At 39.8% G+C, this 15203-nt stretch overlaps 1 protein-coding gene across 1 annotated transcript in view; it reads right to left on the bottom strand.

Annotated features, from left to right (window-relative positions):
- Window positions 1–13766, bottom strand: part of supt6h (SPT6 homolog, histone chaperone and transcription elongation factor) — a gene marked incomplete at its 5' end in the record, with an annotated part of 17521 nt that extends 3755 nt beyond the window's left edge. Inside the window, 35 exon segments of the mRNA XM_014016913.1 lie at window positions 181–359; window positions 444–521; window positions 602–714; window positions 946–1070; window positions 2123–2236; window positions 2371–2463; window positions 2591–2736; window positions 2835–3030; window positions 3106–3246; window positions 3571–3713; window positions 3822–3969; window positions 4109–4316; window positions 4438–4565; window positions 4653–4820; window positions 5002–5139; window positions 5236–5371; window positions 6573–6649; window positions 7156–7273; window positions 7436–7575; window positions 7688–7883; window positions 8179–8333; window positions 8413–8693; window positions 8791–8898; window positions 8976–9121; window positions 9233–9375; window positions 9675–9764; window positions 9863–9976; window positions 10080–10181; window positions 10253–10508; window positions 10671–10752; window positions 10840–11017; window positions 11157–11230; window positions 12422–12592; window positions 12667–12777; window positions 13636–13766. Of these exon segments, the coding sequence (XP_013872367.1) occupies window positions 181–359; window positions 444–521; window positions 602–714; window positions 946–1070; window positions 2123–2236; window positions 2371–2463; window positions 2591–2736; window positions 2835–3030; window positions 3106–3246; window positions 3571–3713; window positions 3822–3969; window positions 4109–4316; window positions 4438–4565; window positions 4653–4820; window positions 5002–5139; window positions 5236–5371; window positions 6573–6649; window positions 7156–7273; window positions 7436–7575; window positions 7688–7883; window positions 8179–8333; window positions 8413–8693; window positions 8791–8898; window positions 8976–9121; window positions 9233–9375; window positions 9675–9764; window positions 9863–9976; window positions 10080–10181; window positions 10253–10508; window positions 10671–10752; window positions 10840–11017; window positions 11157–11230; window positions 12422–12592; window positions 12667–12766 (4785 nt within the window).
- Between the last annotated feature and the right edge of the window lie 1437 nt (window positions 13767–15203).

Below are 15203 nucleotides of genomic sequence, written 5' to 3'. Positions count from 1 at the left end.
TTTTTACTGTCTTTATTTTACAGTTAAAATATATGTTTATCAAATAAAGTCTAATGTTACAACTAATCATGGATCCCTTTAAAAAATAAAATGCTGTAACCTCTAAAAGTGTCAAATTAATCAGAAACCAGTTTAGAGCTCCTAAAAAACTTCTTATTTCCACATTAAAAATATCTTTACATGATAAGCAGATGAGCTCCCTCCTCCTCCTCCTGTGCTGCCGCTGTAACCATACTGGCTGGAGCCCCACTGTGCAGGGGTGGTGTTGGGGTTCTGGCTTTGGCCTGTGACTGCGGCGATGGCGTTGAACATCTGAGACGTCATGTTGCGTGGGAGGGCGTTGACTGCTCGAGTCAGGTCTGAGTACAACAGAGGAGAATAAATTCTAATCCAGAACAAAGAGCATCTACAGCTGACGTCATGTGGATTAGAGTTGGACTCACCTGCGATGTTTATATTGGCTGGAGTTGCGTTCAGGGACGCAGGAGTCCTTGTTCGGCTGCTGTTGGAAGGAGTAATGCCTGTGATGGAAAAGAACATCAGTCCTCTATAGTATAATACAACAGCTTTAATAGATTATTTAAACTTTAAGCATCAATACCTGGCACTGGTTCTTGATAATGGTCTTTGAACCAMCGGAAGAGCCCGTTCACTGTAGGGAATATCTGTGAACGGTAGCGGAAACCGTCTGGGGTGATGGTCACATACTCGATCCTAAAAGGAGGAAATAACTTTTAAGCCTCATAAAATTCTCAAAAAAAAAACCATTTCGTCAGTGTTATAAACAAATGGAGGGAGTGACGCTGCCCTCCGTGTGTCGAACACATGAGGATGTAGTTAACAATAGCCTTAATTGTTAAAGCTAATTTAATAATTTCAGAAACCACTTAATGTTTAACCCACTGCATCCTTCTGCAAATCAAARCAAAGAACGCAGCTGCTTACCGAGGTTTCCCACGAGGCTGGTAGCCCAAAATGAATTTTCCTGGCAGATCTTTACACGCCGAAATAAAGTAAGGAATGAATGTTGGCTTCTCCCTCTTTGTCTTGATTAATAACTCCTCCATTTTCTACCAAAGGACAAAACAAAACTGCTGTAAGCCGACTGAGAATAARGTACAATAGTCAGGGTTCATGCATGTTTCAGTAAGTTAAATTTAAGACCTTTTAAAGACCAACAGGAATGATTTTTAAGAACAAACTGATGCATTAACAAAAACATTCAAATATTCCCAAAAATTTTAACATAGAAACCTTTTATTGCTTTCAACTTAGCTATGAAGAATATTTAATTTTAATACAAGGACACCAAATTATTTTAATGAAATGGTCATAGGAGACCTTCATATCGAGCAGTGGACATGACTGAACTTTTGTTTTTCTGAGCAGGTGAACAAGCTACTGTATGTGGTGGGGTGTAGCGGCAAAGAGGTTGAAAACATGGAAGTAAAGTGTGCCGTTTTTGCCTGCAGTTATCCCAGGATTGGTAGTTTAACACGTACAAATTNGCTATCAACTTAGCTATGAAGAATATTTAATTTTAATACAAGAACACCAAATTATTTTAATGAAATGGTCATATGAGACCTTCATGTCGACTGCTGTGGACTGTTTCCAAGTGAGTGAAAAAAAATCACTGATATGAAGCCGAGTCATTGAAAACAGACTTTCCCATGTTTAAACCACAAGCAGTGGACATGACTGAACTTTTGTTTTTCTGAGCAGGTGAACAAGCTGCTGTATGTGGGGGGGTGTAGCGGCAAAGAGGTTGAAAACATGGAAGTAAAGTGTGCCGTTTTTGCCTGCAGTTATCCCAGGATTGGTAGTTTAACACGTACAAATTGTGGTAGCAAACTAAGCACTTCATGAAGACAGATTGTGTCAGCGTCTGATTACTGTGCTTTACTCTGTTTATTTACACAGCCAACACGTGTTGGGAATGATTGAAAGTATAAAATAGTAAGACTTGACAAAATAAAATTTAAGACTTAGAATGAAAATCTGGGTGTTTTTAAGACTTTTTTAGGCCTAAAATTTTGATTTTCAAATTTGAGACTTTTTAAGACCCTGCACAAAGCCTGATTGTTTGAACACAAAATAATTTTACAACCAGAAAAATCACCTCTTTGCTTCCTCCGTTACATTCCTGGAAGTACTTGTGTCCGAGCAGATCTCGTGCGAATGAGGCCATTGGCTGAATGTACCGAGCAGTGATTTCATCCAGATCCTCAAATTCCTTCAGAGGCAGTTTAAAAACACACTCTTATAAAAAAAAAAAGCAGGAGCCCCAACAACAGATTCCCTAAAATATGTTCTGGTTTGATGAGCTGAAGATTTCGCTGCTAACGAGAGGAAAAAGTGACTACTCACTTCATTGTTGATCCAGAGAGTGTGGCCTAAACTGAAGGCGTTCTCTTTGCCTTCTTCTCTTACGTCTACATGCTGATAGATGCCGTCAGCCACCTTCAAACACAGAGTCAGAGCACAATTAACTCCTGACAACTTAACATATTTGAGTTATGTTTATATTTTTCCCTTTTCCAACCAAATTATCTTCCARTTGGATTGAAACTTGTTTTCATTTTCTTACTTTCCAGGTGACGGTGAGATGGTTCTCTCCTTTGCTGCTGGGCCTGATGATGAGGTCCCCCTGGTCCAGAGTCTCCATCATCTTCTCTGCTTGGCTAAAACTGATATTGTGGAAGTTGGGGTGGGCGATCACRCGCTTTATATACGCTGAGGAGACAAAACATAAACTCATACATGAATAATTTCTTCTGATTAATGATGTGAAATTGAGCAAACTACATAAAAGGAGAAAAGAGGAGGTGTACGTGTTCTCTGTTGTTTCTTTTTGAGCTCCTCCTCCTTTTTCTGGTCCTCAGCCTCTGTGTCAAAGTCGTAGTAGGTGTCTTTAGGAAGCTTCCACTCGTTGCCCTTGTCTCCCAGATCTGAGGTTCGACACGTGAGGTCAACGTTGAACTTCTCAATGTCGATCTTCATGATGCGGCAGTGAACCGTCATGCCCACCTGAGTGGCAGGGAGAGATTTTTACATGTAACATTAACTGTACAAATAAAAAAAAGTCAATCTGCAACACCTCACCTTGACCCTCTCATCAGGATGTTTGACCACTTTATCACTGAGGAACTTGGTGGGAATAAATCCCTGGACRCCATTATCTAATCTGGTCCTGACCCCGATGGCCTGACCTGGACACAAGCCGCTRTCAAAATGATTCCACACCTAAAGGCAAGGCAGAAAATAAGATGAGTTTTAGCTTAAAACAAACAGTTTTAGCTGACTCTCAACTCACAGCTTATTAATTTAATCCGTTAAAATGAAGAAGTGAGTTTGACTGATGATTTGTTAGTACGGTTTACGAACACAGGGGAACTCATTTACAGTAAAAACTTTAATTTAATTCTTATCTACTAATTGTTATGTGAATCACAATCAGCTAAATATCACAATTACTCATGAATAATTTGTTTTGCCCGATYCTACTTTAGCCCTGAGAATCTGCCCGTTTGAGTACAAGTTGAGAAAAGCAGAAAACTCATTTGGTACCTCACTCAGTTCAGGGAAGTTGTCCTGCTGGCAGAAAGGACACTGCCACAGGCCCGTAGCATCATTCCTAATGGCCTGGTCGTAAGACTCTCCCTGAGGCCGCCGGTGAGCCACACCAGTTACCACGCTAGTTATGAGCTTACCTAAAAAAAGGAGGCAAAAACAAGAAAAGGTTCTCAGATGGGTTAGTTATTTAACACTGATCTTTAGAAAGTTCTATTAAAGAAAGYGTAACATTCAGTATTGTATACCAATATAAAAGGTTTCTGGAGTTTCCTTGGTGAGCAGATTGAAGACCTCCTCGGTGTTGGGGACTCTGTAAGGAACTCTGAGGTCTTTGTACCTGCAGCTCAGCTCAGCACGGATGTCATAAAGTGTAATCCCCTTGTTTCCATAGCCCTACAGGGGCAATGCAAAATAAGAGAGAAGCTAAATAGTTAAAAGTAGGGTTTTATAGTTCAGTTYTACACCACAATAAATGAACTATGATGCCTTCAGTTGTTGATCAAATGCAGTGYTTTATCTGACCAACACTCACCTGTCTCTCAAGCTCCTCAGCAAAGGCATCCAGGTCCAGGTCTTTAAGACGCTCTGGGTTTTCCAGGATCTCCTCCAGTGCTCCGGCTGGGTTGGCGTCTTCTGCAGACTCATCATACTCAAGGGCATCGACAGCCATCTTACGAGCCCACTCATACGTCTCCGGGTGGACACGAGAACCATCCAGTACCTCTATGTAGGAGTCCGTGCTGTCAGGAGGGTTTGAGAGAAGAAAAAAGTAAACAAGTTGATTTATAAGTTAGCAGAGTACGTTCTAGTTCATGAGACTGTTGAATAATGGATGTAACACAAAATGTAAAAGATACCAACCTGTCACCAAGTGATGCTGTGTCGATCTTGATGAAACCGGCACAGTTAATAAAAACTTTGGGACCCATGTGACACATTGTGACCAGCTGTGTTCTGTTCTCAAGACGTGTGTTGTTCTGCTTCAGAATCTGCACAAAACAAAACAAAACAAAAAAACAATTCTATAATAGACCTGTAATAAAAGAAGATTTTGTCATCAACACACAAATTTCTACCTTGAGAAGGTGGGCCCCCTTCCTTGGTCCCAGTCCACAGACATACTGGACCAAACTCTGAGTGTGAGGATGGGAGATGGCCCTGTTCACGTCAACGCCGACCTCGTTGACCCGGTTGATAAATTCACAGTAAAGAGCGCAGAGCAAATCCTCTTTCACCACGTGTTCCTGTGAAACATCAATGTGTTTTTGAAAGACGAGACTAGGTGAGTCTAAATCAGGCGGATAAACTTTAAAAAGGCATAAAGAAACAATCTGACGTATTTATTGAGTCACTGCACCAAAACGTCTCTCGTAAAGGTCTCAGAAACTGCTGTAATGCTGCTTGTGAGGAGACACAATCACTCACCTGCAGGGGGTGTAATTTGAGACACAGGATGTCATCGTCGGTGCTGCAGACCTGAGCGTACTCTATCAGAGGATCCTGAATCTTTCTGGCTATAGATACAGCCTGTCGCAGCAATGGAGGATAATCCCTAAAATCAGTCTGCAGAAAGAAAGACGGCACAGGTGAGCCTCGAGGATAAGCCCAACAGTCCAAAACCACAGATACGCTTCTGTTTAATAAGCTGTGAGMATTTACCTCAGACTTCTTGCTGTTCATGTAAAGCGTAGCCAGTTCGTTATCGACCAGTTCCACTCCCACAGCAGGAAGAGACGACTCCTGTTCCAGCTCRCTGATGGTTCTCTTTATATCCTCCATTATCATCTGAGCATCTCTGTACCCAGACAGCATGTTTTTAACATCTCAGATCTTTTTTCAGATAAAACAGGCTATTTTTATAAAAATCTGGGATAGAGGTGTGCCTCAATTACACTTTAACTAATATTAGGGGTCGACCAATACATCGACCGGCCGATATTTTGGCTAATATTTGTGTTTTTTCCTTGTATCGGTATCGGCCGATACGTTCGTCCGATCCATTTTTTGGGTCACACGAGCGCATGTTGCTGCCCCCTCCCTGGGAGAGAGCAGCTGTTAATGTTGTGAGACAGAGTGCCAACAACAATAAGGGTGAGTTATGAACTTTTAAAGTGTTTCAACTGTCAAATTTAGCTCTTTCTGCCCTCTGTGTCGGAATATGAGGAGGAGAGAACAGCTGTGTTTTGAAGTTTCACATTTGAACGGGAGCGCTATGTTTTTACTTTCACTTTGACACCGGACTGTAATTAGCGTGTCCACGTTGTTTTATTTTTTTTAAATGCTGGAACTGCTCACAGGAGAAGACCTCTTTTGTTCTCCCTGCTGGATTAAAACAAAAAAGCTCTCTGTCTTTTCTCGCTGTTATGTTCATAAGAGCGAGTAAAGAGCTGCCGTCCACATAAACGTGAACCAGACGCTGCTCAGATCACATTTGCTCTGACTGCAGTATAAAAGTCGTGATGCAGTTTTACTTCGGTGTACATTTCAAACTGTGCTCTAAAGTTTACTTCAGCTGGTTTAAATGCATCTCTCCTTTTCTGTGTTCCTGTTTTTGCATAAAAAATGCTTGGATATTAAAACATGGTCATTTTATTTTATTTTATGTAAAGAAAGATATAATCTGATTAATATATAAATAAAACAGAATAAGTAGTATTAGATTAAATAAATCTGTAATTTTTTCTTTTTTTTTTTAAATGGCTGAAAAAAGAAATCCTGTGTGGCAGCACTTCACTCAGTCTGCACCAGACAAGGCTCAGTTAATAAATGCTTCTTTTTGTTTAAATTAAGACTTGTGTAACATTTGTTATCATTTTTACTTTTATCATGTTAATGGAAAAAGAAAAAGCAGTATCGGCTTCAAGAATCAGCCACAAACAATTGGCTGCACGTATTGGTGTATCGGTTAGACTGATGTCAAAATAATCGGTATCGGCTTTCAAAAACCTGTATCGGTCGATCTCTAACTACTATATATGAAAAAATCATCCTCTTACCGGTTTYCCCCCGCTACAGCTACCACATGTGGTTTCTTGCTTGAGAGAAACCTCTTCAGATTTTCAATGTCATGTGCCTGTAGACGGTACAAATGCGTACATGTCTCAAAGATGCATTGAYTAATTTATTCTGGCTGTTTATACAAAACCAAGTTCCTTGGACAGTTCCTTCAACCCTTCCTACTGTCCRAGTTCCTGAAATATCCCAGCACTTTCAAGACCTTGGACAGCTCCACCAGCCCTTCATACTGTCCAAGGTCCTGAAACATTCCAGTACTTTCAGGACCTTGAACAGTTCCTTCAACCCTTCCTACTGTCCAAGTTCCTGAAATATCCCAGCACTTTCAGGACCTTGGACAGCTCCATCAGCCCTTCATACTGTCCAAGGTCCTGAAACATTCCAGAACTTTCAGGACTTGGACAGTTCCTTTATTCCTTCCTACTGGCCAAGGTCCAGAAACATTCCAGCACTTTCAGGACCTTGAACAGTTCCCTCAGCCCTTCACACAGTCCAAGGTCCTGAAACATTCCAGCACTTTCAGGACCTTGGACACAACGCACAGAAGTACAGTCCTGTCTGTACCTTTCTTTCTCTTTCTTCATCTCTGTAGGAGTTCCTCCTCTTCATGAAGTAGGGCAAACGAATAAAGTCCAATACCTCTCCATCCCCGTTGACCAAAGCACAGAAAACTGGTGTGTCTCTGCCAAAGCAAACATCACAGATAAGAAACTAAAACAACTGTTACACAAACATTAGTCATCTTCTTTACCCACACAAGCACAGTAAAAACTATTTTTACACACTATCCTGTTGTTAGAACCAAAAGMCTCCCATAAAAAGAAATATTCTGCAGTAAATATACCTGCTGGGTGCGTAGGCAACACCTAACACTCGTATGCCCTTTCCCTGACTCTCATCCATCAGGTCATCATCTTCCTCCACCTGCTGATCTGGTCTGTAAGGAGCCACTTTAAGCCAGTTGTACAACCGGCGACAACAAGCCTGTAACAACAAAAAAGAGGAGTTGATAGGTTTACAAACTACCCAAATAATAAAAATATGCATGGTTGTTTTAGGCTGTAATGATCATCCATGTAATCCAACAACAAATKACCTTAATGATGCTCTCTTTGGCCTCAGTTATCAGTTTGCTTTTGAGCTCCTTGGCCATCTGAGGGTAAAGGGATTGATTGAGAGATCTCTCTATGGCCAAGGTTCGCTGCCTGTTCCACTCCTGCACTTGGTGACTGAACTCGTCTCTGTAGTAGAACTGCTTGATCTCGTCAAAGTAGGTCTGGTCTCCAGCATACCTGAGAAACAGAAGGAAAACACAGACGTGGCTTTGAGAAAGGAGAGCTTTAACAATTCATGTCACAATTAAAAACACCACCGTTCAGTGACAGAATAAAAAACAAAACATGAAGTTTCTGCTTTTATTTAGAAGAAGTTAAACTCAGAAAACCCACTTAACCAGTTCTGCAGGATGTTTGCAAATGATTAAGCTGTTTGAACTGGTTAAAAGTCTCCATACAGTCTCTCTGAAGTTATAAATTAAAATAAATTGGGACTATTTAATAAGATAATAATAAAGTTAATAATACTTACCCTTTGACACCTATTAGATCTATACAGATATCAATGGAAAGGAGGCCTTCCTCCTCTGCCAGGCACATCTTTAAAAACTGATCTCCATTCAGCTCTTTTACTGGTTTATTCTTAAGATACTTGAAGGAATAGGCAAAATGAGCCTCGTCTATCTCCTGTTGTGACAAAAAGAAGGAAGAATTTATTCAGAAGAGACATTTTCTCATATATATTTGCTCTGAAACCTTTCTGTACCTTTTTGCCTTTCTTTGTAGGTTTGATGTTGATCTTGGCCCTCTCCTGGAAGGTTTGACGCAGAACGTGTCTGACCAGAGGTTCCCGAGCAATCTGCATGGCCACCATGTACCTGGTTCCTTCCAGCACTGCCTCAGCAGTCGGGAACTGACTGCAAACGTAATCTTTTGCCAGCTCCAGCGGCTCTGCGGGGAATTGCTCCGTCTCGTGACGCTGRTAACTGTCTCTCAGATTCTCTCCGAACTGCTCGGGAGTTAATCCAAATTTTTTAGCCAGGCCATCTGTAGGAAAGAAGGAGCAGTAGAAAAGCTTRGCAGTCACAGAAATGAAACCTGAACTCAAGCTTTGTTGTGCTCGTAGTAGAAAAAAGCGACTAACCAAGTCCTACGGTTTGACAGATACTGTACATATCTCTACGAGACGCCAACTTCAGGTCAGGTCCTTTCTGCTCCTCCTCCACCTCAATTTCCAGTTCTTCCTCTTCACCTACAAATGAATTAGTAAACTGTAAAAAAAATATGACATTTCCATCCGTGAGTATTAATGACCCTCATCAGTTTTACCATCTTCAGTAACTTCTTTAATCTTCTTGAGCTTCTTCTTGGTGGCTTTTGCACTGTTTTGCATTTTGGGAATGTCTCGTCCATAGTAGAGCAGGAAGTGATGGTACACGTCACCCAGTTCTTCTAGAGTCTGCACATCTTTCAGCCTTTGACGTGACGAATAAACAAATTTAAATTAACAAAATTTTGTGCTGATTTTACATAACCACTCTTTACTTGGTATGATTAAAACAAAGGACAAGGCTGCGGTGTTGTACCTCTCCATGTCAGCCGTGTCCAGAGGACGAATGCCGTCAGCCAGAGGTTTATCTGGGTCAGCAGATATCTGCTCAAACTGRAAGGCCTGCATCTTCTGAAACAGACGGGTCAGGTTCTGCTTCCTGGTCTTCAGCTGAGTCCACTGTTGAGAAGGGAAAGGTGCAAAACAAGAACAGCGAGAAAAATAAACAAAACACAATAAAATCAGTTCACTTCATCACATTTTCCTTTTCATAAATCTTAAGTGACTTGATTGGAAAATGCTGCAAACAGATTGGCAAAAAATGTAATCTTTTGTTCAGTTTATTATTCAACTTTTATCATTTTCTTCCTAATACAGTCGTTYGAGTCGTGTTTAAGTTAAATGAAAGAAAATGTAAGTTCTAAGCTTTAAACTGAATGAATGTAGCTCTGTAGTGTTTTCAGAAAAATAAAGCGTACCTTTTCATCCCACTGCCACACCTTCCACAGATCATTGATATTCAGTTCTGGCTCCACGTATTCTTTCCTGTAAAAAGCTATGAATGGAACCTGAAAAAACAGTAAAGTAAAAAAATATCATTGGGTCAGATTCAAGGCATTCTAACAGACAATAATTAGAAGCCTGATAACTGAATGAAACTCTGAACCTCAAGCAGYTGGTTTCTCATAAAGTTGAGGGCCTCTTTGATCTTTGCAATGGTGCTGGGCCCTTTCCTGCTGAAGTTTGTTGTTGTTCCTCTGTCAAGATAATCTGTGCTTTCCTGTTGTGGAAATGGTTTTTGTCAAGACAAACAATCAGTAATAAAAAGAATGTTGTGGAAGATTAATAGCCTTGCTTTGTAAATAAAGGYGTTGGGTTTGTACCTGCATAGAGATGGTCAGAGTGGAGAATCCGTGTCTGAAGATCCACTCTGCTTCTTCTTCCAGCTCATCATCCTCAGCAGGTTTAACAGGAATGGATCGCAACTGCAACACAGAAAAATATACGTTAACCCAACATATATTATTGTTTTACTGTTGAACCAACAGACACACACCTGGAACCTCTCAGGCATGTCTGTGGTCCGGATCTCGTTATCCTGGTCGGTCATRTGACTGCTTTCCAGCTCGCTGGGCTCATAGATCTCAAAGATGCTCTTTCTTCCCAGCCTCCTCTTTGTCTGTTTTTTTGGCCGGTCCCAGCCTTCTTCATCTTGATCTTCTTCCTCTTCCTCACCCTGATCATAGGCATCCATGTCAAAGTCAGCAAAGTCATAGTCGCCACCAAAAATCTCCTGAGCTTCCTGGAGGGCTCTGTAGACGAAGGTTTAAAGATTTAAGTGCTTAAATGTTCGTCCTTATTTTAGGTTAACATAGAAACACTTGTACAAACAGATCATGATCCATTAATAATCTTTAAATACGAATAATAGAAAAAAAATTAAATTAAAATAAATAAAAAATCCCACAACTCACGCATCAGTGTATCCTGAGAACTTCTTGCCCCTCTTTTTGGTGATGGGTTGGCCATCATCATCCACAATAAAATCGTCAATATCTGTAGAACAAACGTGAATTTAAATACATGTTTATTTTGGTATTACTTGTTTATTTCAAAACAGGTCCAAGTAATCTTTCTGCCAACCTGACTCCTCCTCCTCTCCTTCTTCCTCATCTTCTGGATGTCGGAGAGGTTCATCAATAGCCTCGCCTTCCTCCAGCTCACGCTCATCATCCCTGTCAAAGATCTCATTTTCGATCAAGTCCTTCTCGTCATCGTCTTCGTCATCGTCCAGTGTTTTTACACGATCGTATTTCTTCTTCTATGAAACAAAACRAGCACAGCACCAAAACTGTAAGCTTACAAATTTTAACATAAAAAAAGATCAAACTTGATAAAAATCCAGCATTATTGGAGCCTAAACTTAAACTGTGATGTCATTCTTTTAAAAYGACACTTACTCTCCTTTTCACTTTGACTCCCAAATTTTCCTCAATTAGGTCAAGATCATCATCATCCAAGTCATCATCAGTTCCTGTAAAAGCAAATAAGACTCTGTAATAAAAAAAAACATTAAAACACACTGCATTTACGCCACTGTTAACACACCTATGACATGATTTCCTGTTGRGATTTTTAAGATTAAAGTTTAAAACTTGTAGACTTTGAGCCAACAGGACAGCAGGTAAAGACATGCACATACACAAACAATTATTTATCACATTCATATTCCATTTATCCCCTAGAGTATTGGCCTTGGGAGGGCGGGGGCTTTTGAACACAGAATGATAATTGACAACCGAAACCTTACTGATATTTATGAAAGAGAGCAGTTTTATCTATTTATTTTTTACTATTATAAAAGTTACAGAACATGAACAAGACTGCAGTTTAATTGGAATTGGTTGAATCTTATATCCTTCCCCTTAAATAACTAATATGTCTCGCTGGAACGTAGGTGTGGTGAAGCCTAATAAATGTAAAAATAACCCGCTTTACATGTGAGCTTCCACATCTTGCTGAAAATGATCTGCTGCGCTCCCAGACAGGAGAAGCCAACTGTGAAATTATCTAGATGATCTTGGGAACAAACAAATGTCTGCATCTTCTTTTCACCTCTGCAGTTAACAAGAAACAAAAGTTTTCTGACTCCAGTGTGATAAAAAACCAACTACGGTTCTTAATATGCATTAATATTCGTTCTGCACAACGTACAGTGGAAGAGAGAAATTATGGAGGAGTTAACCCAGTCACAATATATCAGTTATACACAAAAAAAATACAGAAACTTATTGAGAGTACAATAAAAAAACTGTCAAAATATACTCTCATAACTAATACGACCCCTCAACTTTATGGAATTGGGGGCGATTGGTTCTGTTGGGAGAGGGGTTCTCCCTCCTTGTACAATAGTAGGAGAAACACTGAAAAAACATTCCACATTGAAGATAAATAACTTGCACCTGTAATTATTTATGAGTTCAAATACAACATTTTATGCCCTAATGAGAAAAGCACTGCGCTAATCACTTGCTTTGTTAAAAGATGCTACTGTATCACTGCAGCCTTTGATGAGGCAACTAAAGATGCTACTGAAAATACTGTATGTGCTTCTAATGTGATACTACCTAAAATAGARAGTTTAGAAGCTGTTTAATTATTGACATCTTCAAAGAGCAAWAGCTGAACAGTAATGTCTTTAGAAAATAACACCCGTTGAACCTACTGCGCTTTTTACGTCGATGCCTCACTTCCTCTTCAGAGTCGCTTCCCGGTGCGCTTTCACCTTTCGCTGCTTCCTCCTCCTCCTCTTCAACATCATCTCCATCATCAATCAGTCCACGCAAATTTCCATGCTCATCCTGCTCCTCTGGGTTGACCGTATCATCTTCTTCATCTATTGTGGAATGACAGTGGTCAAAAAGGCCACCAGGTGTAATACACCCACAAGGCTAAAGCATTCAGATTTACCCTCTTCCTCTAGAAACCTCTGAGTCTTCCTAGGTTTAAGGTCCTTCTCTTCAAACTCCTCCTCTGACTCCTCCGCTTCGCTGTCAATGAAGTCTGACATCACAAATGTTCCTAAAGAAAATAAAAAGGTGCAAGATGCATTTAGTACTTCACGATACATGCACTGCAGTGTTCTCACACACACAAAACATATGCAACAATGTTTACAACAGCTTTATGCTTCTATATTTTGWCATGTAATCTGCACATTAACAACACTGCATTTAAGAAATGACCRTGAGTAATACAAATCCCACCATATATGTTAGAGCTTGAACATTCAAACATTTTTTTCCTTAAATTTTGAACTAGCTGCTTCCTTTAGACTGAGAAATACTTAAATGAGTGCAACATAGGTTTGTAAACAAAATGTTAAGTCTTCGGTGCTAAAACGACTTCACAAAATCTGCGTAACAAAAGCAAAATATGCAAAAGACGAGTGTGTCGCAATGCGCACACATCGAAGCTAGTGACCAACAGATTAGTTGGTTTAATGTTGACAAGCGTTACGTAACACGATATGCTATTATTATCTAATGTAAACCAAACTAATATCTTTACGGAAACTGCGAGTAATACATCTTGTAGTTTTACGATCGTTTTGAGCTRAAAATCTCAAATACGAAATGACGCTAATAGGCTAATCCATGTAGCAACATTAGCAAGTTAGCTAGTGACTAACTTTTCAAGCAGATTTTTAGTTACAAGTTCTTTCTTCCAACTTCATGATTAAAATACAATTAGGAATACTAATATATTTCTACTACGTTTGCAAACAATTGTATACAACAAGCTAAGGCCCGTAAACCAACCTCTAATGTTAGCTTGGTAAGCTTAGCTTGGACGACAACAATGGTTAAAGCGAACATTAATTGCGACGGCATTATGTGGACATTCCTCTAAAAAATACCACAACGAAATTAAACTTACTGGCTTCAGAGTGGTGGTATAATCCGAGTATACTATTATAATAAATGACTTATGTTGTGTTTTATGTTTTCAGAGCTTGTAGTACTGAAGATGGCCGAGAAAAACGGCGTGATGACACTTCCGATGGAGACGCGTTTCTTCTTCTTCTTCTAAAAAAAAAAACAAGCAATAATAGCTTCAGACGCACTACCGCCTCCAAGTGGAACATTGTGTAATTCAGAAGAAATAAAATAAAATAAAATAAAATAAAATAAAATAAAATAAAATAAAATAAAATAAAATTGAAAAACGATGTCTCTTACTTTGCTTTCTTGGCTGTTTTAGATTTTGTTTGACTGAACGGTAAAGCACTTCGGCAAACTTGTGCTGTTAATGTGCAACAGTAACAAACCTTAGTGGAAATAGGCAAAGATAATATAAAAAATAATGACTTTCTACTTATTGCCTTTAAAAAAATGCAAGGAGTAGAAAGTACAGACAATTATGTGAAAATGTAAGGAGTAGAAGTAAAAAGTAGGCTGAAAACAAATTACTTAAGTAAAGTACAGATAACCAAAATCTCTACTTAAGTATAGTAACAAAGTATTTGTAGTTATTTTACAACTCTGGGCACAGGATGTCACAAACAATTGGCTGCACGTATTGGTGTATCGGTTAGACTGATGTCAAAATAATCGGTATCGGCCTTCAAAAACCTGTATCGGTCGATCTCTAACTACTATATATGAAAAAAYCATCCTCTTACCGGTTTCCCCCCGCTACAGCTACCACATSTGGTTTCTTGCTTGAAAGAAACCTCTTCAGATTTTCAATGTCATRTGCCTGTAGACGGTACAAACGCGTACATGTCTCAAAGATGCATTGACTAATTTATTCTGGCTGTTAATACAAAACCACGTTCCTTGGACAGTTCCTTCAACCCTTCCTACTGTCCAAGTTCCTGAAATATCCCAGCACTTTCAGGATCTTGGAGCATGTCTCAAAGATGCATTGACTAATTTATTCTGGCTGTTAATACAAAACCACGTTCCTTGGACAGTTCCTTCGACCCTTCCTACTGTCCAAGTTCCTGAAATATCCCAGCACTTTCAGGACCTTGGACAGCTCCATCAGCCCTTCATACTGTCCAAGGTCCTGAAACATTCCAGAACTTTCAGGACCTTGAACAGTTCCTTCAACCCTTCCCACGGTCCAATGTCCTGAAATATCCCAGCACTTTCAGGACCTTGGACAGTTCCTTTATTCCTTCCTACTGGCCAAGGTCTTGAAACATTCCAGCACTTTCAAGACCTTGAACAGTTCCTTCAACCCTTCCCAGTGTCCAATGTCCTGAAATTTCCCAGCACTTTCAGGACCTTGGACAGTTCATTCAGCCCTTCACACTGTCCAATGTCCTGAAATTTCCCAGCACTTTCAGGACCTTGGACACAACGCACAGAAGTACAGTCCTTATTAACAGGTTATCTCTCCTAAAAGCATTTTTCTAAAGGTCAAAATTACTATAACGTCATATTAAAGCAGGAATATTAAAAAAATTAGGACACACTAGTCTACCTAATCATATATAT

Source organism: Austrofundulus limnaeus, unplaced genomic scaffold (genome assembly GCF_001266775.1).
Source record: "Austrofundulus limnaeus strain Quisiro unplaced genomic scaffold, Austrofundulus_limnaeus-1.0 Scaffold157, whole genome shotgun sequence".
NCBI classification, from domain to species: Eukaryota; Metazoa; Chordata; class Actinopteri; order Cyprinodontiformes; family Rivulidae; genus Austrofundulus; species Austrofundulus limnaeus.
The sequence above is the reverse complement of the archived record's forward strand: the minus strand, read 5'-3'. Positions and strand labels throughout refer to the sequence as shown.